Below are 24,895 nucleotides of genomic sequence, written 5' to 3' on the forward strand. Positions count from 1 at the left end.
ATCTTCTCGCCTTCGCACCCTCGCTATTTCACTCATCCGACATGGGCAGCAGTGAAATTGAGTACCGAGGGAAAATGGAATGGGAACTGAAAGACAGTTTCACCAATCCTTCCCAATCCCATTCTGCTATTCAATACACTAAAGAGATTGAGAGCTCGATCAGCATGTCTCGATCCGAAGTCGAAAACATTGTTCATGTTGCCAACTCAAACTCCTATTTAGTCGTGTTGGATGTGAATACACCGATTAGAATCTTCAATGAGTCACTAAACACTACGGTCGACTGGACTTCATCAGTTGTAAACACCAGCATCCAAGGGAACTCTGAAGAGGATGCCAAGACGAAGACAACTACCAAGACAATCGGGCCCATCGACGTTGAGCCCGGTGAGTCAGTTTACGTATTTGCAAAGAAGGTTATCTTCCTACCGTCTCCTGGGAGACAGGTGACCTGAAGGTCTGGCCCTCGGCGGATCCCCCTCCTCTCGACGAGAAGGCCTCATTGAAAGTCGCGGTGCGCGTGACCCCGAAAAACTAACTCAAGGATATCAAGGTGCGTACGTATGGAGGTATGACCTATTCAAAGGATTTTATCTCTTATAAAGACGGCTTGTCCGGCGAATCGAAAAACGTGGAGACAGAAAATTGGGGTGACATCTATCGCGGCTACGGCGGCCAATATGTGTTTCTGCAACTTGTTCAGACGGCGGACATATCTCAGGCCGCTGTTAACATCGAGTTCAAATTATCTGATGAGTTTCCAGGTTGGGCGAAGGATCGGGGCCAGGAAGATATGGCAAAGGGGGCAGGTGGAGCTTACCGCCTTCGGGATATTTCGCACAGTAAGGATGAGAATGAAAAGATCGTGGATGCAATGCTGTGCGGCGGCCAGCTTGTTCGAGTTCCTGATGGATGGACAGGGACGACGGGAGACTTGAATAAGGGTCGTGGAGGGCGCTACCTTTACATCGTTTCGAAAACGGCCTCCGAATAAGTAGTAGTGTTTTTTTTTGAACTACCGGCATGCGTTGGGCAGTCGACATACGACATGGGCAGTAGACCGGTATCGCAAGTGGTGAGTGCGTAGCATCAAATAAGCAGCAATTCCCCATTAAGTGATGCGCTAAATCGCCTCCTGTTGTTGACAATTGGATCCGTTTTGCGTCCAGATTGATGCGGGGCTTTTTTGGACACAGACCAAACTGTGGTATCGTTGCGCGTGGCATCGTTGCGCGTGCAGAAAGCTGTAGATTGGATTGAATTTTGCTATAGGGGTGAGCTGGTCGGAAGCGCAAGTGCGTATCAGCATGGCATCAAGCGAGGCACCGAGTGGGGAGGAGATTGAAGGTACAGTGGCGTGCTTGCAGGGCGGAGAGAGGGTTCAAAGTCACGGTTTGAGAGGGCCGTGTAGCGAAGGAGAGTGTAGTTCGTTTTAGAGCACAGGAGAAAGGTATTGTAGGGACCTCAAGGCTAAGCAGTTGGGAAGGCGGTGGGTATTGGAGTGCGGAGCGGATGCAGTGCCCGGGAATGCAAAGATGATAGAAGTAGAGTTCTACAAAGGAGTTGTTTCTTCGTGTGTGGACTTGAGCTTGCGCGTACATGGATGCAAATTGACCATGAATTCCGTATCGATACATGTGTGAGGGTGTATTGCAAGTATGATGAAGCGAGGATGTGCCACGGACAAGAAGTTAACGAATGATGTTGATCAAGTTGGCGGCGGGCGCGGAGACTGAATATTGGCACAGACACGTGCAACATACAGATTAACATACAGAATGTACGGTACAGTGCCTCCTACAATATAGTGCTATAGAGTGCCGTACCTCTAGCTATGGCACTATTGGGGGGATGGCACTATATAAAGGAGGCTCAAATACACATATTTGGGGACAAAGCACACTGCTAACACAAACACAACAAAGCCTGTATAACACAACTAAATAACTTCATCCTTTGAGTACTGAACTATGCCGGATGATACACATGTGAGCTTATGATAACCTGTGCCAGAGGGTGAGCCATAGCACTATATAGAGGGAAGCACTACTAAAGTAGGCACTATTGAGCGACCCCCCCCTGTAACTCGATAGAAAAAAGCTATCTCGCTGCATAGAGATTGCTGTTGCCTCCCCCCCTCTAAAACTCCCGAAATATACTTGGGTACACGTGTACGCACACTCACCGACTAAAATTCGCAAGCGCTTCTTTCTCTCCCTCCCCGCCTCCCCCCTCCGCCACCTCCCCTTCCTCTCTTCCGCGTCCCGTCTCCCCCTCCCCCTTGCCCCTCAAATCAACTCCTTCACTAGCCATGAACACTGCGTCCCTCACCGCCCTCCGCGACTGGGCGCCCTCCAAGTCCTCCTCCTCGCAACTTGCGCACTGCCCCGAGTACTCGCCCACGCTCGAGCACGGCAAGTCTGGCCCAGGTTCCTTTGACGCCCGTGCCTCGTACCAACTCCCCGACGGCGGCCGCTTCAATCTACTCCTGTCCGGAAACAAGGAGGACAACTCCGTCATGCCGCTCGTTGAAAATGAGCTCGGCCTTCCAGACGGCTTCGTCCTCGAAATTAACACCTACTTGCTCACTGTCCTCACCGACGCGGACGCCAAGTTTACCCCTCATCAAGTCGTTCACAAGGTCATGCAGCGCGCCAACGAGCTCTACGAGAAGCAACTGTTTGGGACGAAGCGGAGCCTCTCCTCCGCAGAGGGAAAGCTCAAGAAGGACCCGCAATCGCCGCTGCCGAGGCACCGAAAGCGGCCGGCAGAGTCCATGCAGTACGAGGCGCCACGCTTCGGCCATAGCAGGCTAGCGACCGCCACTTTGATGAAGCAGCTCACTCTGCTCAAGGACATGGACACGCGGAAGGACGGCTTCATAGCGGAACCCGTCGAGGAGGACCTGTACAAATGGAATGTCCATCTTTACTTTGATGACGTGCAGGGCTCGAGAATCGCCTCTGATCTCGCAAAGATCGCAAAGAGAGATACCGTGAAGCTGGAGTTCACCTTCCCGGCGGACTACCCGCACGCCCCGCCAGTCGTCCGCGTCGCAGCCCCATACGTGTCGGCAGGGCATGTGCTCCACCGCGGCGGGCTCTGTATGGAGCTTTTGACCGCCTCGGGATGGGCTCCGGTCAACAGTATTGACGTGGTGTGCATTCAGATTCGCGCGATGCTGATACAGGGACATGCCCGCATTGACCCCAAGATGCAGAGCAAGATCACGAAATACACTTTTGAGGGAGCGTTGAAGGACTTGCATTTAGTGGTCAAAACGCATCGGTGGAATGCTGGAACACCGCCTCAGCTGCGCAAAAAGTTAAGGTATTGAGAGGTGGAGGTTGCGATTGATGGGCGTGCGGATTTAGGCCGCATTGTAGATTTGTGATTGTTCTTATGCAGAGGGATATGAGGATGGGTGGTGCCCTTTGAAGAAGAGTATCAAGCGTGACCAGATGTCGGGGGTCAAGCAGAGGCGTTTTGAATTTCTGCGACGCGTTCCTTGCGACTGACACGCCCAGCTGCAGCAACCCCTGATATTCTATTTTGCTTGCTCGGATTGTGTTGCCCATGGTACACGATGCCGGGGAAATGTTGGGCGGGATGTGAGCGATTTGGCGAAGGAAAGTACGTGGAGGTTTCGCGGATGGGGGTCTCTCTCGAGGCTGTGTTCTTCTGCCGATACATGGAAAGCCGTGGGTGTGTTGATGAGACGACAAGTCATACCGCAAGTGTTCTCGCAACGCTGCTGTGCAGCCGTATCAAAGTTGGCGACGCTCGTTGATATCCAAGGCCGCTATGGACATTCAGTGGCATTTGGAATGAGTCGGCATTGGTGGTGCGTAGTGGTGAAATGAAGAAGCCGGATGGGACTCTGGTCTCAGAAAGTGGTTAGTTGATTGTCCCTCTCGTTTCCGATGTTTTTCTGCCATATTTCGGACATTGTTGCATGCACCTGGTGAGCGACCAAACGAGCGCAGCGCTCTCGATTTCAGGAGGGCGGCGCCGGGGCAAATTAATGGGAAAGTGCTTGCTGGAGCGTTGTTGGTTTGCCCGGCAGTCCGCGCAGTTAGTAATGAGTTTGATAATCTCACATTGGGTGGCGGTGCGTTGCGATCGGGTGAACTGTTATCGTCTGTTGTGTCGCTACGGGATCGGTATGACGTGAGGTACAAGCGGTTGTAGCCAAGGTATTGGATCCCGCCACAAGGATGCGTGGCTGATGATGTCGTATTATGGATTACAGTGCTGTACAGTAGGATGCTGTAAAGGGGGGTACTCCTGACGTCGGACAAAAACCTCAATATTAAAAGAAAAAAGTAGTTGCAATTGTCAAGCAGTCACCATTTTTATGTTTTGCGACGGGGACACTCAGCGTGTCCGTCCACTGGGACTTGGCGGAAACAAGCACGGACACAGAAGAGGAGTGAGATTGAAGCGCGCGGACACTTTTTCACCCCAACCGAAGCACTAAGATCGGACATCCAAGCAAATTAAAAAAAATTAAAAAATCTGTCTGTTTTGTATGCTGGGGCTTGTTACACTCCTATACAATACGTAGAAAGCTGTGAGCAATCGATTGAGATATTATTTCTTTAATTTCAACCACGTCGTTCTGAGATACGGCGCACCGTCTGGCGCCGTTACGCGCGGCGGTGCACCTTGGCCCGTGTCGGAGATGTTTTTCAAAATATTTTGCATGTCCGATTTTTTTGTCACTGTCCGACAACAACAGCAACCCCCCTTCACCACTGAAGCATTGCGAGTTGACTCGAAATAAGCAACAGAGCAGGGCAAGGAGGCGGGATGCGCTGCGGCATAACGTCGTGCATATGATAGGCGGCATAGCAGGCTCTCTTGCTTTTGCCGACAGAGCTGTAAAGTTTATCCGCTCCCACACTGCGGCGTCTCCGGAAAGCCTTATGCACGACAAGCTTCTGCAGGACGAAGCGAGTACAGTATCCGACACCGGTCATCATACAGTGCCCACCTGCTCAGTACTTTACACGTCCGGCGGTTGGGCAATTGCACGCATGCGAATTTGGGCTCAACATGTGTAGTAAGAGTCAAAGCGTTTCGTGTTTGTCATTCATGCATGCACACTGTTAAAGGGCCAGAAGTTGCTCTTTTAATATCTATCTACCTTCGTGCTGAGCGTGTACTCTTACCACGTTACTGGCCTGGCCTCTCGGCAGTGATCACCCGCAGTGATCGCACTGTCTACGCTTGAGAGTGTACTGTAGAACACGCTTTCGGTGCACCGGAGCAAGGCCGCCACTGTAAATAGTATTCTCCCTTCAGAGGAGGCATCCACACTGTCATAAGTTTTTACCTGTTTCATAGTAAGCCTTTGTATGAGGGTTCGATATGATTAAGGATCACTTTCTTCATGCAGTTACTGTATGCGGTATGCAGTTCAATATCATATACAGGCTGGAATCGCTGCTCCGCAGCCGGTGGCTGACGAACGCATGCAGTAATCGAGAATATGCGGAAACCGAGCATGCAGTTAGCGAGGATCCACTGTATTGATTTTGTGTTCTACACAACACGTGGCACATTTACCGACCGAGAGCCTAGTAGGCCTCACTCACAGTGAGTGACCCACTGCGGCAGCGCCGTCAGACAGTGGCAGGCGAGGAGGACGTTGGGCGCGAGGAGGATGTTGGGCGCAAGGAGGGCAGTTGGGCGGTGGGCGCGTAGCGATGGCATCGAGGAAGCAAGAGGCGAATTGGAGGTAAAGTTGAGGACTACCGTCAGATTTTGCTGCGCTCTCGGTTGGTGAGGTCCATGTACCCTTCGAAGGGTACTGTATATGGCTTGGACTGGCCTCAACAAGACTGTGCTGTACGCCGAAGCATCTCACTTGGTACGTGTCCCAACCCACTCCAGGCCCGATTTTGAGCATTTCAGCTTAGCTCATCTTAAGCATCGCTGCATCGTTGCAGCCGTTAATGCACGACGCCAGGGGCTCCCCTCACCCTCGCCGCACTCCAGCGCACGGCAGTCAGCGCGAGAAGGCTTTTTGTTGCGCGCCAGCCCACATCGCCAATGCAGCGGTATCTTTCCGACAACGAGGCCCTCATTGTCGTAGCCCAAGGCGCGTCTTCCAAAAGCTCTGTTGCGTACCTCCGTTGATAGCGATGTGAGCCTGCCACCCACGGCCATGCCTCGCGAAGAGGAAAGGGCCAAGGAGGCTCTCAGAGGCCGAAGTTACTCAGATCTGCGACGCATGCCGCCAGTCAGTGAGGCTCGACCGCTATTTACGGGTAATGACCATTGTAGGGGACACATGCGCACCTACATTACCCTACCCACATTCTGAGAGATATTACATGCACTCGCCTCGCGTAATGCCCGTTCACCGCAGAGAATTGACCAAGTCCCATCTTCTGGTATCTGAAAAACCGTAATCTTTAACTTGAATACGTCAGCGTGCGTGGACCCGGACGGCTTCTTCTTCTCAACGGCTACTCCCGGAGCCAGACTTGCCATGAGAACATTCCAGACCCCGATCGACGAACAAGTTGGGTATGCTCTCATCAGCCTTTGGCTCGAGGTACTGGTCATTGGCGTGACCGTCGTTTCGACGAAGAAAGCCTACGAGCTGTGGCTCGCGTACAGGGTGGCAGGCGGCCAGAGATTCAGATTGACAAATACTCGATCGTGGGCGGATGTGCTTCCAGCGAACGGCGACTTGCCTTTCGACTGCAACGTCGCCAAGGCCCTCGTCACCATCCTACGTATTCTCGCCGTCGTGTTTTCAGCCGCGTCCTTCTTAGGTGCCGCGGGTCACGATGTGCACGCTCCGATTTTCAAGAGCAAGCGCATAGCAGGGCTGACCACTGAGCGATTCCAGCAAATGAACATTAGCGATCTGAACGACCCGTTGGTAGTCGCGATTTGGAAGTGTCGTGTTTTCGAAAAGGGCAGGCTTCTATTGTATGAGGCGCTAGAAAATGACGATAGGTCGCAAGTTTCTTGTACGACGTCGCGCAGTGGGGAAAGAAACCTCTTGCTTGTAGTTGAATGGAACTTTCAACAGGATCCGGTTAAACCTAGTTCAGTCCCAGTATTACTTGGCAACGGTACTGTCACTTCTATTTCAAATATGACGTTGGCCGATGGAAGAGAGCTATACTTTACAACTTCCAACGGCACGGACCTCCTCGTTGGAACACAAGACCGCGGGCAATGGGCTGAGATATCGATAAGTGAATACAAGGACCATATGATTAGTCGACCAGATCAGGTTGTTGGAGATATTGCGAACAACCTGCCCCGCCACATATCGCTTGCGATAAGCTTCACCAACCACTTATACGCGTGGCGAGAGCAAGTCTCCCAAGCCTACAGCGACAGCCCCACTGCTCGGAGACTTACCCTAGAGGCTCGGTATGTGTGGGCCTCAGTGGGAATTTCGGCAACCTCTGTGCTGTTGGCGATCATCTGTACGTTGTTAAGGCAGCAAGTTGATATCAAGCCTGACCTCACGAGCTTCCGAGGGTTGTTGTCTGTCGCACAGGGGGATGTGGCCGGGCATGGAAACAACTCGGGAAAAGTTGATTCTACTCTTGGCATCGTTCAAAGGGTAGACTGCAAACAACTTTCTCTCTTCCCTCGTCCCGACGAGACGGCAGCGAATATTCAACACGGAGAGAGGTTGCGCCGTTTGCAGCTGAAATGCTCGGAGTGAAATATCTAATATCGATATGCTTCTGAAGGCCCTTCTCCAATGACTTTGAACATATTGGTGGCCAACCCCTCTTTGGAGAGGCACAATATTGCGCACAGCTCTGGAGGCCTGTGAGCTGTAATGTAGCTACAGGCTTTTGTTTGGAGAATGTGTTCACCCTTTCCCGATGGAGAACGGCTTGAACGCTCGGTAACGAACAACATGGAATGGCCTCGGCGGGAAGAGCGTGAATCAATTGAGGTTCGTGTGCAACGCGCAAAATCTTTCTGAAAGATGTGTGCCACAAGCAATGAAGATCTTGACAACAGAGCAAAGAAGCTCCTTGGGTCAATTCTTCGATCTAGTATTGAAGATTTAAAAAACTCACTGTATTACTGCTGTTGCTTGACATGACACAGGTTAGTTGCATACTCGACGCAAAATACGAAAGAGCTCTCCCCATCGCTATCGTACTGTTCCACATGTTGAGGAAAGAGTCTCATTGAATTTCTGCGACGCGTTCCTTGCGACTGACACGCCCAGGTGTAGTAACCCCTGATATTCTATGCTGCTTGGTCAGATTGTGGTGCCCATGGTACGATGTCGGGCAAATGTTGGGCGGGATGTGAGCGATTTGGCGAAGGAAAGCACGTGGAGGTTTCGCATATGGAGTCTCTCTCGAGGCTTTGTTTTCCTGGCGATACATGGAAATCCGTGGATGTGTTGATGAGACGACAAGCCATACCGCAAATGTCTTCACAACGCTGATGTGCGGCCGTATCCAAGTTGGCGACGCTCGTTCACATGCAAGGCCGCTGTGGGCATTCGGGGGCATTTGTAATGAGTCGGCATTGGTGGTGCGTAGTGGTGAAATGAAGAAGCCGGACAGGACTCTGGTTGCAGAAAGTGATGAGTTGATTGCCCCTTTCCCTTCTGATGTTTGCTGTCATATTTCGGGCATTGTTGCATGCACCCGGTGAGCGACCAGACGAGCGCAGCGCTGCCGATGTCAGGAGAGCGGCGCCAGCGCAAATTCTTGCTAAGGTGCTTGTTGGAGTTTGTTGGTTTGCGCGGCAGTCCGGGCAGTTCGTAATGAGTTTGATTGCAGCACATCTGGTGTCGGCTCGTTGCGATCGGGTGAACTGTTAACAGGGACCGGTATGACGTGAGGGAAGAGCGGTTGTAGCCGAGGGTTTGGATCCCGGCCGCAAGGACGCGTGCCTGATGATGTCATGGATTACAGTTGTTTACAGTACCCCTGAAGCATTGCGAGTTGACTTGGAATAAGCAAGCTTGGAATAAGCAACAGAGCAGCAAGGAGGCGGGATGCGCTGCCGCATGACGTCGTGCGTCATCGATACGCGGCATAGCAGGCTCTCTTGGTTTTGCCGACCGAGATGTATCCGCTCCCACTCTGCGGCGTCTCCGGAAAGCCTTGCGGACGACAAGCTTCTGCAGCACGAAGCGAGTACAGTATCCGACTCCGGTCATCATTCAGGGCCCACCTGCTCAGGACATAGTCTGGCGGTAGGGGCAAGGGAACGCATGTGAATTTGGGCTCCACATGAGCCAGAGCGCCTCTTGTTTGTCATTCATGCGTGCACTACTAAAGGGCAGAAGGCGCTCTTAGAAACATCTACCTTCGCGCTGAGCATGTACTGTAATGGCCTGCCCTTCCGGCCGTCATCGCACTGCCCCGATCGTTCGGAGCACCGGCACCGGTGTAAAGTTATTCTACTTTCAGAGGAGGCATCCACACTGTAATCACCTTGCTGTACCCTTGGGTACTGTTACCCAACGAAACAGAAGTTATGCAACACGTGGCACATTTGACCGACCGTTGCCGACAGCCTGGGTCGCAAGGCGCGGCGCCGCCAAGCAGTGGCGGGCGGGAGGGCTGCGGTAAGGAGGAGGACGCTGGGCGCGAGGAGGGAAGGGAGTTGGGGTGCGGATCCGGCCGGGCGATCGACGCGCCGCGCGAGCAACGGGCACAACCGGATCGTCATGCAGGGGGATGACGGTCGGTCGGAGGGGACCAGGGCGCCGTTTTCCCCATTGCCATTGTGCGCCGGTGGCGGCCGGCGCCTGCTCTGTGGTTAGGGAGGGGGATCGCGGCCGGGGACCGCGCATATCAAAAGGTAAGATAGGGGCGGCGGGCACGTAGGGATGGAAGGCATCGAGGAAAGAAGAGGCGACTTGGAGGTATACTTTGAGCACTAGCGTCAGATGTTGCTGCCGTCTCGGTCGGTGAGGTGCATGTGCTGTCTGTGACCTGGACTGCCCGCAACAATACTGTAACCGAAGGGTACTGTACGCCGAAGCATCCCACTTGATACAGTGCGTGTCTCAACCCATTCCAGGCCCAATTTCGAGGATTTCAGCTTGCCTCAGAGGGCCGTCATTTCGAGAATCGCTGCATCGTTGCAGCCGTTCATGTCACCACGCCAGGGGCTCCCCTCACCCTCACCGCAATCCCGAGGACAGCAGTCAGGGCGAGAAGTCTTGTTGTGGCGGGCCAGCCCACATCCGCAATGATGCGGTATCTTTCCGACAACGAGGCCCTCATTGCCGTAGCCCAAGGCGCGTCTCCCAAAAGCTCTGTTGCGTACCTCCGTTGATAGCGATGTGAGCCTGTCACCCACGGCCATGTTTTGCGAAGAGCAAAGGGCCGAGGAGGCTCGCAGAGGCCGAAGCTACCTTTTGATGCACGACGACTCTCACGTCTGCGACGCATGCCGCCAGTCAGCGAGTTTCGTGTGCTGTTTACGGGTAATGACTATTGTGAGGGGCATATGCGCAGCCACGTTACCCACCTTCTGGGAGGTATCACATGCGCTCGCCTCCCGTAATGCCCGTTCGCCGCAGAGAATTGACCAAGTCCCATCTTCCGATACCTGGCAAACCGTCATCCTAACTTGATAACATCAACGCGCGTGCACCCGGACGACTCACTCTCTTCAACGGCTGCTCCCGGAGCCAGACTTGCCATGAGAACATTCCAGACCCCGATCGACGAACAAGTTGGGTATGCTCTCATCAGCCTTTGGCTCGAGGTACTGGTCATTGGCGTGACCGTCGTTTCGACGAAGAAAGCCTACGAGCTGTGGCTCGCGTACAGGGTGGCAGGCGGCCAGAGATTCAGATTGACAAACGCTCGATCGTGGGCGGATGCGTTTCCAGCGAACGGCGACTTGCCTTTCGACTGCAACGTCGCCAAGGCCCTCGTCACCATCCTACGTATTCTCGCCGTCGTGTTTTCAGCCGCGTCCTTCTTAGGTGCCGCGGGTCACGATGTGCACGCTCCGATTTTCAAGAGCAAGCGCATAGCAGGGCTGACCACTGAGCGATTCCAGCAAATGAACAATAACGATCTGAACGACCCGTTGGTAGTCGCGATTTGGAAGTGTCGTGTTTTCGAAAAGGGCAGGCTTCTATTGTATGAGGCGCTAGAAAATGACGATAGGTCGCAAGTTTCTTGTACGACGTCGCGCAGTGGGGAAAGAAACCTCTTGCTTGTAGTTGAATGGAACTTTCAACAGGATCCGGTTAAACCTAGTTCAGTCCCAGTATTACTTGACAACGGTACTGTCAGTTCTATTTCAAATATGACGTTGGCCGATGGAAGAGAGCTATACTTTGCTACCTCCAACGGCGCGAATCTCCTCGTCAGAAAACAAGTCCGTGGGCAATGGGCTGAGATATCGATAAGTGAATACAAGGACCATATGATTAGTCGACCAGATCAGATTATTGGAGATATTGCGTACAACCTGCCCCGCCACATATCGCTTGCGATAAGCTTCACCAACCACTTATACGCGTGGCGAGAGCAAGTCTCCCAAGCCTACAGCGACAGCCCCACTGCTCGGAGACTTACCCTAGAGGCTCGGTATGTGTGGGCCTCCGTGGGAATTTCGGCAACCTCTGTGCTGTTGGCGATCATCTGTACGTTGTTAAGGCAGCAAGTCGATATCAAGCCTGACCTCACGAGCTTCCGAGGGTTATTGTCTGTCGCACAGGGGGATGTGGCTGGGTATGGAAACAACTCGGGAAAAGTTGATTCTACTCTTAGCATTGTTCAAGGGGTAGACTGTGTAAAACTTTCTCTCTTCCCTGGCCCCGACGAGACGGCAGCGAACATTCAACACGGAGAGAGGTTGAACGCCGCTTGCAGCTGAAATGCTCGGAGTGAAATATCCAATATCGATATGCTTCCGAAGGCAGGACCAACTCACTGTGAAGCAGTTCCTTCTCCAATGACTTTGAACATATTGGTCGCCAACCCCTCTTTGGAGAGGCATAATATTGCGCACAGTTCCAGAGGCCTGAGAACTGTGGTTTAGCCAGAGACTTTTGTTTGGCGAGTGTGTCTACACTTCTGGAACGGAGAGAGGCTTGAACGCTTAGTTGGAAGCGTCATGGAATCACCTCATCGAAAAGGAGAAGCGATCAAGAATGGTGCGCAAGACCCAGAGGCTCTCCGAAACAAGACTGAAAAAAAAAAAAAAAAAAAAGCAACGAAGATGTTGCAGTAAGTTCCAGAAGCTTCTTGACGGAAGCCTGAGATGCAACAACCACGATGAACGGAACCCCTGCTAAGCACAGAGCGATGATGAATCACTATCGCGCCGGCGCTGTATTGATTGGTGCACACTCAGAGATCCGGGTTTTCGAGGGCTTTTGTGAGATATTTATTCGGCTGTCTTGCAGGCGTTGACACGGCAACACGGCACCACGTCAACACGGAGAGAAGCTGACTGCTGATTGCAGCTGCGGCGTGTGGACGGAGGTTACCAATATCGACATGTTCCCAAAGGCAGGACCAAGTGTCTGTGAAGCAGTTCCTTCTCTACCGACTTAATACAAATTGGTCGCAAACCCCTTATTTGTTTGACATGACACAAGTTAGTGGCACATTGGACGCAAAATACCAAAGAGCTCTCGCCATCGCTATCCTACTGTTCCACGTGTTGAGGAAGGAGTCTCCAAAACCGCGTCGAGCGTGGTCACGTGTATGATCTTAAAAGAGCGTTTGTGAGAAGGACTTACAGATGCTTCCCAGACGATTTGAGCCGCATGTTTTGCAACCGCTGCTCCAATCCCGTGTCGATATACAACGGCCTGCAGGTTCCTGCTCGGCAGGAGGACCAGGACCAGCAATCGTCCAGCCATGCACCATTTCCCCCTACGACGGAAAAACCCTGTACCGGGACCATCTTAAGTTGCGACGATGGGTGGGCAACCCAGCATATCAGCAGGTGACATCATGTGCCCTTTAATAGTGACTATGTTTCCGTATCGCACTCTACGTCTCCGCAGTTTCCACAACTAATCACATCTTCTTCTCACCTTCCCAGATTGCGACATTTTCAGTCGCAGCCACAGCCACGCATTTGATCACCAGTCCATCAGAACTTTCTGCCCAATCCTAGTTCCCTGACTTTCTTTCACGGCTCCTCCAGATGGACGAGGACAATCCTGACGGTACGGCAAAGTCGTTAATTGCCCTGGCCTTTTTCATGTCCGCACTTCTCACGCTCATCAACGGTTTCAAAAGCTGGTTCAACAGGCATCTGTACCTTGAAGTCGGCATTCTTATCGTTTCCGGCACGGGCTGTGTGCTCGCCGGCTTCTTAGGTTTGGTCCTATTCCTCGCCAACAAGTTGTCATTGGATGCTTTTGGAGTCGTTCTCATCGGACTTATCCCAGGACTTGAAGCTATCAGCGGTCTTCGATTCGCTGTCCTTAAAGCATATGTCCGCATGCGCAGAAAACCGGCTCTCCACGATAAGCTTTCAAAATTTTGCTACTTGCGTCATGGGAGGCCCCTAAACGACACCCAGAAAGGAGAGATAATCAGCTACTTGCGCCATAGGAAGTCCCTAAACGAGACCCGGAAACGAGAGCTAAGCGTCGTTGAAGCCCGCGACACAAACACATATCTCAGATTTCCTGCTTCTTATTCAACGACAGAAACGACCGATGTGAAAATGTGGAACGGCATAGTAGTGAAGGTCGACGACAAGCTCATCGTCTTGAAGGATAATAATGACATCGGCGATCCCGTGATGTGGTGGAAAGCTGCCAATAGTGCGGTAGATGTGGTCAGCAATCCTTCAAATGCGCGGTTGAGTAAACCCGAGCAAGTTGTACGTGCACTTGAAGCAGTCGCTGAGATCTGCATGATCGGGGACTCCGTTTTTGAGTATCACGAAGAGTCCCTCAGGAAACATGCAGCGGAATCCGGGACGTTAAAGCAAGCAATGAATGCGACGCCGGCATCAGTATGTTCTTCGTTTCTGAGTGCTATTGGGTTGTTACGGGAATGGGGGCCAGTCGATGAATCCACGAAAGAACATTTCGCAGCGGACTTTCGAAATCTCAATCGAGCAAAGAAATATGGCATGCTTTTCTTCATGCTTCTCGTCGAGTCAAGTCTGTTCGATGAAGTGGACGAAAACGAACCAGACGGGCGTCAGATTCGGAATGCGGACCGAGTTATTAAGGCTTTCGAAGAATCAAAAGAAGACGATGTGAGAAATTTCATCACGCAAAAATGGCTTGCCCGATACGGCCTGAATGCGAGGCGCCTTGCAAGGCACAATAGTGGCTCTGCGGACAGCACTCGGGCAGCAACTCCACAAGTGAGCTATGCTTTGATACCGCTCCACGCCAATGCGGCCGTCGCACAGGGCACGCAAGAAACCAGACTCGATATCAACCAAATCTGGTCTGCCGTGCAGACTGGTTCTAGCAACCCTTTGCCCATCGTGCCTTCGGTAAGCACGCCGCCTCAAGCCTCGACCGGGCTCCCCCGCAACGTCCCCGCACATGTCCAACAGAGTTTGTCGAATGAGGTCCGAGTTGTTATGCCGATTACCATCGCCGATACCTCACAGCAGACTCCAGGTACGAGCGGGCAACAGGCTGCGTCTGCGCCCCATGATCCAGGCCAATGCAATGGGCCCGGTCCTGGCAGCACATCCGCCCCTCAACAAGCTACAACACATACAACTCCTTCATCAGGGAGCGTTTCCAACCATGCCAGCAACAGCCATGGCGCGTCCTCTCTAACCCCAAAAGCGTAGTAGTCCATCAACCTGGGCGATAAACAACTGCAGCAAGTGTCGGCATCCGCGGAGGCTGAAGTAGCGCAGCGAGATGAGCACGGCGGTGCAATTAAACCATGATCCTGTGCCTCTCCAGGCCACGGGTGCGGGTTACACAAAGGGACAGCGCAATGATGGAATGGCACAGACGTGATGCCGCAGGCTCAGGGCGAGCAGAGTGGGACGCCGATGGGAAAGTCGATTTTGGCTGTGGCGTCGGTCCCATGCACACAGAGGGAGACGTTAGGTTTTAAATTGCAGCATTTTTGAATGGCCGTTCTTCAGGCAAGCTCTGCAGCAAAGGGGATTTTTTCCAGCTCAGCCGATGTTTCGTTCGGTTGAACGTGGACAGTTGTATAAATGCAAACAAGAAAAACTGTCGAACAGAACAGATGCGGAGAGGCTGGGTGCGATCCGATAGTCACCGCCCCTCGCTTCGGGATGACCGGGATGACAACTCCGATACGGTGTTCCCTTGTCCTCGTGTATATGGCAAGCCAGTCACACGCGGGCGCGAACGAGTAGGGCGTCGGTGCCGAAGCAGCGAGACGACGACGTGCCTTCGACCTCATGGCTGTTGTCATGAGCCCTGTTTCCAGTGCGACGTGCATGTGACGTGCGGCATGATGAGGGCAGAAAAGAAATGAGGTGGGTGATCATCTCGGGGCGCCAAAGGGCGGGGCGGGGACTGCGAGAGGGGTGCACTGCGGGGCGCCGTAACCTCTCGGCGGAAAGGTACAAACAAGCCCGTTTGATATGCAACGGGGTGGACGTTGGGGGGACAGTTAGAATTAGAGTTCAGTTGCATCTGGGGCCCATCCTGTCTGGCTTTGTCCAATTATGTTGCAGGAAACGGGGAATGAACAAATCAGGTTGACGCTGCCAGAAACCGGCGTTTGAACGGGACGCTATTGGACGACCGCTGGTATTACACTTGAAATGTGGAAATAAACACTCTGTGTGGCACTTTCGGCAGGCCTACTAATGGCGACAAGTGTTTCGTGAGAGACTTAATTTCTAGGCTTTTTTTTAAAAAAAGCCTAGAAATTAAGTTTAAAAACTTGATCGGATTTCATGCGCGCATAACTTTACTGCGATCGCAGTCGAGAGAACGAGTCGAGCACGAGTCGAAAAAGAGTCGAGAAAGAGTCGGAATAATCGAGGCCGTCGCTGGCAAAACAAGTGAGCGTATTTCGAAATATTTATCTTTTTCATAAACGACTGCAATGCAGAGTCGTGAAAAGTAATGATTATGCGCTCAAAAGTAATTGAAATTGTACTTCCACGCGGATAACAGCGGCGAATATATCGTTTCGGGCGATTTGCTCGCTCGGCTAAAAGTTAACAGTAAGCGCCTCTGGGCTTAGAATCATTACAGTAGGTGAAAAATGCCTCGTTTCTTTCAACACTATTCATGCTGAGATGCCCTCCATTGCCTCGGCAATGGCCTACTCTCTTTACTTCACCCTGAGCTCACCTCATCAGCAACATTGCTCACACTCCAAACGAAGCAACCCGGTCCACCTGTACATCCGTCTTCAACCGCGGCCACGCCTGTCGCCTACCCGCCCGTCGCTGTCAAACCCGCCGTCGTTCACGCCCTCCGCGCAGGCGCCCATCCTACCTGCGCGCGAGGCAACCAATACTCTTGCGATCGCAAAGTCCCTCCGTGCTCCGCGCGATTATGCCTGTGACATCCGTGAACGAGGACGTCGCCGTTTGGGAGGCCGCGAGCACAAAAGCGAACCTGAGAGACGCACATGTCCTTTCAATTCTCAGCTAATCCACCCCGAATCCGTGCGCACCGCGCGTGCACACCTCGGTCAATGCATCACAATACCTTCAGAGTGCTGCCGGCCTACGGCGTGGCACCTCTGTCGCTTCTGTCCGAACGCTTGGCGCCGCTGTAAACGTTTCTTAGTCCTCTGCGTGGAGGGCAAGCCTTCGTCATGGAACACTTATTACACGTCAGGTCTGCTCGCATCCCTAGACTTGTTCACTGAGTGATGAAGGGAAGCACGTCGGTAATTCATACATACACATCCATGCACTGCAACGTCCGTCAACCAAGCTTCTCACGCATTCACTCACAATAACCCAAAAAACTCCCCACTACCACCGCGCACAGTTGCAACGCAGCACTAAAGTCTTGGGCGCCAAGCGTCTGTCCCTTTCCGCAATTTACACCATTACTTTCATGATAGCAACCAGATGGCCTACCCCTGCAACTACGACCCCGCGATCGTGATCTATCTGCAAGTCTCTTGGATTGTCCAACTCGGCCAAGACAGCCTCAGACCCATCCTCTCGCCTGTGCACAATTCTTCCCTTCCTTGCAAACATTTGTGATGTTCGTCCTGCGCGAGAAGCAGTACCCACGTCTGCTGTCCTTAGGAACCGACTCGTGGTTTCTTGCCAACCCTCTACCCTCCCGACATGAAGTGTGCTCCTTCTCTCCACATCCCACACCCGCACGCTCTTGTCCCACGATCCAGATACCACACGTCTTCCGTCCTCACTAATCGCAACGCTATCCACCGGACCCGTGTGTCCAACTAACGCCTCCCCGACTTGTTCTCCCGTCTCTACGTCCCACACCCGCACGCTGTTGTCCCATGATCCAGATACTACACGTCTTCCGTCCCCACTCATCGCAACGCTAAGCACGTAACCCGTGTGTCCAACTAACGCCTCCCCGACTTGTTCTCCCGTCTCCACGTCCCACACCCGCACGCTCTTGTCATACGATCCAGATACCACACGTCTTCCGTCCCCACTCATCGCAACGCTATTCACAGAACTCGTGTGTCCAACTAACGCGTCCCCGACTTGTGCTCCCGTCTCTACGTCCCACACCCGCACGCTCTTGTCCCCCGATTCAGATACCACACGTTTTCCGTCCCCACTCATCGCAACGCTAACCACTCCATCCGTGTGTCCAACTAACGCGTCCCCGACTTGTGCTCCCGTCTCCACGTCCCACACCCGCACGCTCTTGTCATACGATCCAGATACCACACGTCTTCTGTCCCCACTCATCGCAACGCTCCGAACATATCCCGTGTGTCCAACTAACGCATCCTCGACTTGTTCTCCCGTCTCCACGTCCCACACCCGCACGGTGTCGTCCTCCGATCCAGATACCACACGTTTTCCGTCCCCACTCATCGCAACGCTGTCCACCCGATCCGTGTGTCCAACTAACGCCTCCCCGACTTGTTCTCCCGTCTCCACGTCCCACACCCGCACGCTCCCGTCAAACGATCCAGATACCACACGTCTTCCGTCCCCGCTCATTGCAACGCTCTCCACCGAATCCGTGTGTCCAATTAACGCGTCCCCGACTCGTTCTCCCGTCTCCACGTCCCAAACCCGCACGCTCGTGTCCCACGATCCAGATACCACACGTCTTCCGTCCCCACTAATCGTAACGCTATTCACCATACCCGTATGTCCAACCAACGCGTCCCCGACTTGTGCTCCCGTCTCTACGTCCCACACCCGCACGCTCTTGTCCTCCGATCCAGATACCACACGTTTTCCGTCCCCACTCATCGCAACGCTACGCACTACATCCGTGTGTCCGACTAACGCCTCCCCGACTTGTGCTCCTGTCTCCACGTCCCACACCCGCACGCTAGCGTCCTCAGATCCAGATACAACACGTCTTCCGTCCCCACTCATTGCAACGCAACGCACTTCCGACCTGTGACCGCGGAAACTTCTCAATACTTTCGTCTCCGACGTACTCCACAGCCTTAACGTCCCGTCGTCATATCCCACAACAACATACCCCTTCCTCTCACAGAAAGTGGCGCAGGTAGCACTCGTCACGCTCCGTCTTTTTCCAGTCACTTCGGAGGTTACACTTCTTGCTTCAAGGTCCCCTGGGCTCTGGCTCGCCGTTTCGAACTCGCCTTCTAATCGAACCATCTTCGTCTCCTTCTCAGCAGATTGCGTGAAAACTGTTACGGCCCCCTCGTGCCACTCCACCCAACATCCATTCACTTCACCCCTGGAATCCATCCCGACTTGAACGGCTCTGGAACTGACAGACGGGAAAACAATCTGCTCTACCAACCTTCCATCGGCTCGCGCTACACACTCACTCACAGGCTGCACCCACGGCCGTGGTGCGTATGTCTCGATTTCCTCCAGGATCTTTCGCACACAACTTGAATCCCGTGCCTTGTGCTTCACTCGCCCATATAGTTGAAAGTAAATCCCGGCACTGTTTTCACCACAAAATGGTACACTCAGTCGTGCAGCTCTCATCATCAATTCCATCGCATACAACGAATCTTCTTCTCCCGTATCCCTTAAAAGGCTCTCGCTTCCTCCCTTGTTGCTCAAAAAGCTACTTCGATCCTTTACAGCTTCCCCATATTGCCAAACCCCGCCTCTCTGTATCACTGCCTTCACCCATTGCGCTTTCAAAAATAGATTCTTCAGCTCCTCCACACACCCGCCCTGTTTCAGAACGCGATATGTGTTCTCGAAAACATACTTCTCTCTTGCATCCTTGCTCTCTCTGCCCTCGCTCTCAGTTATAGCAAGCAGTCCTCCTCCCTGCTTGCATACATCTGCCAACTTCTTATACCAGACCGTTGCACTTTCTTCCTTCTGCGCCTCCTGCACCGCAAAATCGTGCGTCAGATCATGCATCCGTACCCACCCACCATCATTGTCGTAATGAAGGTCTACTAATCCAACCCTATCCATCTGCTTCGCACATTTGTCCGCCAATTTGTAGTCCATCTCCCACAACTCTCTTACCAACGACAAAGGCATCCGGTCTTGTTTCTTCATAATACACAAACTCCGATGTATCTTTCGAAACGAAAACTGACGTAACCTCTCCGCATCGCTCCCCATGCCGGACTCCAAAATATCTAGTGCCGCATGTAATGTCGCGTCTAACGACGAATACCCATCCTCTGGACTCTCACTACGAAGCGTGTTGCGGCTCTTCATCTTCAGGTATGCCTCCCACGCTTGTGACTTTTCTCCCTCCCATCTATCTCTCATGCACCTGACACCCGTCCAGGCTACGTTCAGAGCAAGCGGCAAACCAGCACACGATTTCAATATTTCGCTCACGGCCTCTTTGCATCTCGGATCATTCGCTTCCTCCGGGTTCGCCCCGCTCGCAAGCATGACCATGTGAACTGAATCGCTCCCTTCCTTTTCCCTCGGCTCGAAAGTCACTCGCTTACCGACCTGTTTCAGCTCGGAGTCCCTCGTGGAATACAGAAGTCTGCTCCTCTCTCGGATGTCTCCTGCTGTATCAGCGAGAATGGACAACTTCTGAAGAATACACGCATCTATACCATTCACGGCCCACACATCATCAATAATGAACAGGCATACACGTGTGTTGAACCATGCTCGCATCTCGGTCAGTACCCTGCTCAACTCGCTTTGCTCTCGCATTTTTGCAGCCGCCTGGTTGCCACCAGACGCCTTTACGGCCATACACAGTTGCTCAATCAGCCGCCCTACGTTGGCGTCTTTCCCCAAAGACATCAAGTACACTCCGCCTGAAAACTGAGCATTGATGTCATCGTCGTGCGCAATCGCTCGAAGAGCGCAGGTCTTCCCGACTCCGCCCTTCCCCGTTGCCGTCGCTCCTATAGTTTTCCTATCGGTACTTAGCACGGCCTCCTTTAGCCGCGCCTCACACGTATTCGGTGATCCATCGATCCCCCGAGAATTCAGTTGCAAATATATTTCTTCAGGATTGTGCTCTGCGAGTATACAGCGCCTGAACTCATCAAGCGTACATCGTGCGGTGGACGTGATAGAAGCGTGGGTTTCAACTTGCCCACTTGCATTCACAGCTTCTCTCACATCATCACTTGAGGCCTCCTCACTTTTCATTTTCACCCACCGAGATACTCGTTTCACAAGATGTTCCCTTGCAAGATGGCTGAATTCATCTTCCAGCAGGTTCGTTGCCCTTTCGTCATTTTCAATCCCAGTGATATCCGTCAGCGCTTGTAGCTCCCCCATCACCGTATCCGTGCTCGCTTCGCGCTGTCGTTCCTCGCTAAAAAACTCCTCAACTTGAAAAATATTCTTTCCTTCATCATCCGAGTACCGATTGGGATCCAACTCTCTGCATTCACGAATACTTAGTCTGTAAAACACCGGAATAAATGTCGGTGGTCGCATCCCACTCCCTCGCGCCTCTCTCAATCGGCGTAGGAAGCAACGCAGTTCCCTCATCGTCCACTTTCGAGCCGCAAACTCGGGAGAAAGTATGAAAACACCGACCTTCGCAGACTCCATAGCCTTCGTCAGTTCATCCCGTCCGCAGTCCCCGGGCTCCATCGAGGTTTTGTCGAGGAAGCAATTTAAACCATGAGCTTGCAATTTCTCGGAAAGGGGACGTGCGATGAGTAGCTTGTCCGGACCAGCATGGCTTATGAACACATCGGGAGACTGTATCTTTCGCCGTTTTCTACTTGGTCCCGTCTCTTGCCGGATGCTTTCCTGCATTTTTTTGTGAATAGCTAAAGACAAGTCGGTGAGGTGCGGAGTGTGTTAGGAGTGTGTTAGGAGTGTGTTATGCGTGAGAACGGCACCGGCTGTTAGAAAAGCAGGGACGCGAAGGTTGAAGGCCGCGTTCGGCGCGCGGCTCTCTTGTCGTTGTCGACGAAAGCGGAAACAGTGGCGACGGTCGTGTGGGTCAGTAGGGTGAGTTGATGTGCTTTCGCTTGTTCTTTCGTGAATGAATGTTTGTGTGATTCCAGCGAGGGAAGAAGCACTCGTCCTAAAACATTGAAAGAATCATGAAACGTGGATTTATGTACTGTGTTGGCGTCACACCAAACCAACTTGGAGGAAAGCATAACCTAGTCGCGTAGAGAGGTCTCCAACAAGGTGTCGATCGTTCCACGTGGTTATGAGGAAAGGCCATAAAGCGATTTTAGGGTAAGTGCCCGCTTGACAGTGATTTTTGGAGTGCTTTCCTCCATTCTTCAAAGGAGAGGGCGGCTGTTGTGCGGATTGTTGCTGCAATATTTGGCACATCGTGAGTTTAGTGGGGCTGCTCTCGCTGTGCGGCACATTTTAGTTATAATTTCAAGGGTTTCCACAGCATACGGTATTGTTCCGCGCAAGCTCTAAAGTGGAAGCTTTGCGGCTATCAAAACGGGAAGGAAGGGTGGAGGCACTGCGAGAGGAAGACACGCACAGCTCGTCTCCCGGGTGCGTTTGACATTCGTGGAGGACATAGATGTATGTCAGAAAACGTTCTGGGCACACTAAAAGCAGATACAATTGGACAACACGGTCGTATCTGACATGGGACGATGTCTGCACGAGCGTGCAGACACACGGCTCTGTCTGCACTACCGTGCAAAACCATGATGTTGATATCAAAGCTGGCTAGTTCATGGCCACAGACACGCACTTTTAACCCTTATGACAGCACCTAACGGTAATGATTGTGAAAGTTAACAGTAAAATGGCCATCGAAAATCGACTTAACATCGGACAACAACTGCAGCTGCCCACTACTGCTACCAACCAGTCTTTCTTCATTCTCCTTTTCCTTTCCATCTAAACCACTATCCCATTCGCTCTCGGCATCATTAAGCACCGTTTCTGATTTATCATTAGCGGAAATAAGAACAGTTCCCTTCGTATCGGGGTTTTGATCCTGAAACACCAGTTCACCTTTTTTTCTCCTTCGGTTCTAGCTTGTGAAAATTTGTAATACCTACGCTATCCAGTTTACTGGAAAAGCGTAGAATGTCCTCCTGCTGCTTTTCGCCCGATCTGCCCTCTAGGTTCTGATAATTCATTAGAGACCGTAAATCGCGATGTCCAGTACGCATTGCGACGGACGAGTCAGCATGCCCAGCATCAATTAACAAAGTAGCAACCGTTCCACCCAGCCCATGTGTAGTCATTCCACCTTGAGACCCTGTCCTTGTAATTACCTCTTTCTTACAGAAAGACATAACAATGCGCGAGAACGTGTTTCGTCCTAGGTGCTGCCGCCTGAAGCAGTCACCGAACATGGTGGCTTTTTGGTTGGCACCGAGAAAAAAAGCGGTCAGTAGCACAATCCATTGCCATCTTCACCAACATGAAGGCACTGATATCTTCAAAAATATTCAAATTTCCATCTAATGAAGGACGATTCCAAACGCAAATTTCTGTCGCCTTTTCACGTACTGTGTTCCATCCACCAGCATTCGTCTTTGAAGCTCCAATTCTACTTCCCACTGCAGCTCTTATTTTCCAAACTTCCTCTCCGCGGAGCTTCATTTCGGTAAATTGGCTGACGTTTAGGTTAACCAATGCGGTTGGTCGCATTGCAGTGATAAGGGCAATGTCGAAGATGAGCCTGGCCTGGAAGCCGAGTGGGTTGTCACGTGACATAAATGGAGAATTGTACAGCCGTTTGAGATCGTCGCTAGATAGGACGTTGTGGCTCTTGGAAAACACTCCCTTGGAGTGCTGAAAACTGAATTTGTTATCGATCACGGTCATCAACCATCTTTTGAGCAGTTAAAAATCTGCCCTTCAAGTAACTTGACGTGGTAGCACAAATCTCTCGAAAACGATCGCTGGATGCTTTTAATGTAGCCCTTCATAGTGCTTGGCTTAACTTCGCTTTCCGACTTGATGCTCTTGTAGTTGACCACGAACTCTATTAAGTGAAATCGAATCTGTTTGAGTTGCTCGACAGTCCATTCAACATAGTCGCGGGGGGACATTTTCCTTCTCCATCTCCAAAAAGTACCTTTCTAGTCTCTGGCAGCTCCCATTTGACACGAAGGTCTTTTTCGCTCAATGTATAGGACCAAAGATGGTCCTCTGTTCGGAATGCATTATCATGAATCCCGGTACAGAAGTGAGGAATCGCGCAAAAGCGCGAAGGGTGGTAGAGTTAGCACTAAGGGTGTTCAGTGGAATTTTTACTCCCATAAACAGTTGAGCTGCGCGAGAATGGGGTGAATCGAGAGGACGGTCCTGGGCGTTCACGGTGTTTTTGGGAGCATTGGCAGGGTCTGCAGGATTGGATTTGTTGTGGGTGGGGTTTGACGAACAAGCACAAGAGCCGAAGTGAGAGGATCGCCCACATTTGGTGGTGGGGTTCCTGGAACAAAGTCCATTTTGGTGGGTGGTGCCGTGGTAGTGGATCGGAGAAAACTGCGATCAAGGGCAGTCTGAAATGTTGATGGCTCGTGGTCAGCCCCACCACCGTCGTCCAATATTTTAATTTCCCATTTCCGGCCTCGACGGTATCGATATGGTATATTTTGAATTACCTTTAGGCGGTTCTATCAAAAACAGAAACGATGTCGCGACATGGATGTCAAAACGCAGCCGGGAAGACAAACAGGTTGTCTCCCGTAGCTCTCGGGCTGACACCGGCTCTCGGGTATGACTTTCAACCCTCGGCAAGCCTCGGGTGATTGTCATACCCTCGAGCTTGGTGTGTCCCTTGCAGCCGGGAGACAACCCACACGTGAATAACTTCAGAGAAAAATAAAAAGACAACCGGACCCCAAACCCACACCAACACTCGCGATGCACAAACATGACTTTTGCGCCAGCAATGGGAGCTTCAAAGGACTCCAGGGGCTGCTTGTCCATCGGTAAATTTTTTACAGTATTGCAACGAAAGCCGTAGGACGATATGAGTACAATACCCACACGGAGGGCACGTATCCCACTTGAAGGTTCCCCCAGCCATGTGCCGAGCGTGGAGTTGGGCTTGCCAGACACCGCCACGGCGTGGACCGGTCTGCGAGCTTCGATGGACAAGGCAGTAGACTTCCCTTGAAGCGAGACTGTCTCAACACATAGTACCGTCCACCCACCAGAGTCGGCGCAGGTCACCGAGAGACCCTAAAACAGGGACGGCCAAGCAATGATTGCCCGCACACGCCTGGTGGCGGAATTTGGCCGGATTCAAAACCAAAGACAAGACGGGCTGCACGAGGACGGGGGGGGTTAGCGGGCAGGCAGCCGGCAAAGAACCGGCAGTGGAAGCTCGGTGCGATCCGTAGGCGTGAAATTGAAAAAATAATAATCGTAAATCATTTGCCTCACGTTCTCTTCAAAACGTTCTGCAAGGCCGAAA

At 52.3% G+C, this 24,895-nt stretch overlaps 6 protein-coding genes; 3 read left to right on the plus strand and 3 right to left on the minus strand.

Annotated features, from left to right (window-relative positions):
• Positions 1-2,518: 2,518 nt before the first annotated feature.
• CHC_T00004619001 (hypothetical protein) lies at positions 2,519-4,335 on the plus strand. XM_005716016.1 is given in 2 exon segments: positions 2,519-3,337; positions 3,338-4,335. The coding sequence occupies 1 exon segment, from the start codon at positions 2,519-2,521 to the stop codon at positions 3,335-3,337; it is 819 nt and encodes a 272-aa protein (XP_005716073.1). The 3' UTR covers positions 3,338-4,335.
• A 1,440-nt stretch (positions 4,336-5,775) lies between these two features.
• On the plus strand, positions 5,776-8,240 carry CHC_T00004620001 (hypothetical protein). XM_005716017.1 is given in 4 exon segments: positions 5,776-5,796; positions 5,797-5,875; positions 6,441-7,698; positions 8,135-8,240. 3 exon segments carry the CDS (start codon positions 5,797-5,799, stop codon positions 8,238-8,240), a joined length of 1,443 nt encoding a protein of 480 aa, XP_005716074.1. The 5' UTR covers positions 5,776-5,796.
• A 4-nt stretch (positions 8,241-8,244) lies between these two features.
• CHC_T00004621001 (hypothetical protein) lies at positions 8,245-8,424 on the minus strand. The gene has a single exon (XM_005716018.1). It carries the CDS (start codon positions 8,422-8,424, stop codon positions 8,245-8,247), a length of 180 nt encoding a protein of 59 aa, XP_005716075.1.
• Positions 8,425-8,437: 13 nt separating this feature from the next.
• On the minus strand, positions 8,438-8,794 carry CHC_T00004622001 (hypothetical protein). The gene has a single exon (XM_005716019.1). It carries the CDS (start codon positions 8,792-8,794, stop codon positions 8,438-8,440), a length of 357 nt encoding a protein of 118 aa, XP_005716076.1.
• Positions 8,795-11,286: 2,492 nt separating this feature from the next.
• Positions 11,287-11,859, plus strand: CHC_T00004623001 (hypothetical protein). Its single transcript, XM_005716020.1, has one exon. The coding sequence runs from the start codon at positions 11,287-11,289 to the stop codon at positions 11,857-11,859; it is 573 nt and encodes a 190-aa protein (XP_005716077.1).
• A 1,044-nt stretch (positions 11,860-12,903) lies between these two features.
• Positions 12,904-20,670, minus strand: CHC_T00004624001 (hypothetical protein). XM_005716021.1 is given in 2 exon segments: positions 12,904-16,971; positions 16,972-20,670. The coding sequence occupies 1 exon segment, from the start codon at positions 20,668-20,670 to the stop codon at positions 16,972-16,974; it is 3,699 nt and encodes a 1,232-aa protein (XP_005716078.1). The 3' UTR covers positions 12,904-16,971.
• Between the last annotated feature and the right edge of the window lie 4,225 nt (positions 20,671-24,895).

The sequence above is a fragment of the Chondrus crispus genome, genomic scaffold (assembly GCF_000350225.1).
Source record: "Chondrus crispus Stackhouse genomic scaffold, scaffold_24, whole genome shotgun sequence".
Taxonomy (NCBI): Eukaryota; Rhodophyta; class Florideophyceae; order Gigartinales; family Gigartinaceae; genus Chondrus; species Chondrus crispus.

What these genes read in the sequence shown, in the direction of transcription:
- CHC_T00004619001 (XM_005716016.1), top strand. Translation starts at nt 2,519, where the DNA reads ATGCCGCTCGTTGAAAATGAGCTCGGCCTTCCAGACGGCTTCGTCCTC.
- CHC_T00004620001 (XM_005716017.1), top strand. Translation starts at nt 5,797, where the DNA reads ATGTACCCTTCGAAGGGTACTGTATATGGCTTGGACTGGCCTCAACAA. An exon ending in ACGCCGAAGCATCTCACTTG is followed by an intron (nt 5,876 to 6,440) that starts GTACGTGTCCCA and finishes TGAATACGTCAG; the next exon opens with CGTGCGTGGACCCGGACGGC. An exon ending in TTGCAGCTGAAATGCTCGGA is followed by an intron (nt 7,699 to 8,134) that starts GTGAAATATCTA and finishes AATACGAAAGAG; the next exon opens with CTCTCCCCATCGCTATCGTA.
- CHC_T00004621001 (XM_005716018.1), bottom strand. Translation starts at nt 8,424, where the DNA reads ATGGCTTGTCGTCTCATCAACACATCCACGGATTTCCATGTATCGCCA.
- CHC_T00004622001 (XM_005716019.1), bottom strand. Translation starts at nt 8,794, where the DNA reads ATGTGCTGCAATCAAACTCATTACGAACTGCCCGGACTGCCGCGCAAA.
- CHC_T00004623001 (XM_005716020.1), top strand. Translation starts at nt 11,287, where the DNA reads ATGACGTTGGCCGATGGAAGAGAGCTATACTTTGCTACCTCCAACGGC.
- CHC_T00004624001 (XM_005716021.1), bottom strand. Translation starts at nt 20,670, where the DNA reads ATGAAAAGTGAGGAGGCCTCAAGTGATGATGTGAGAGAAGCTGTGAAT.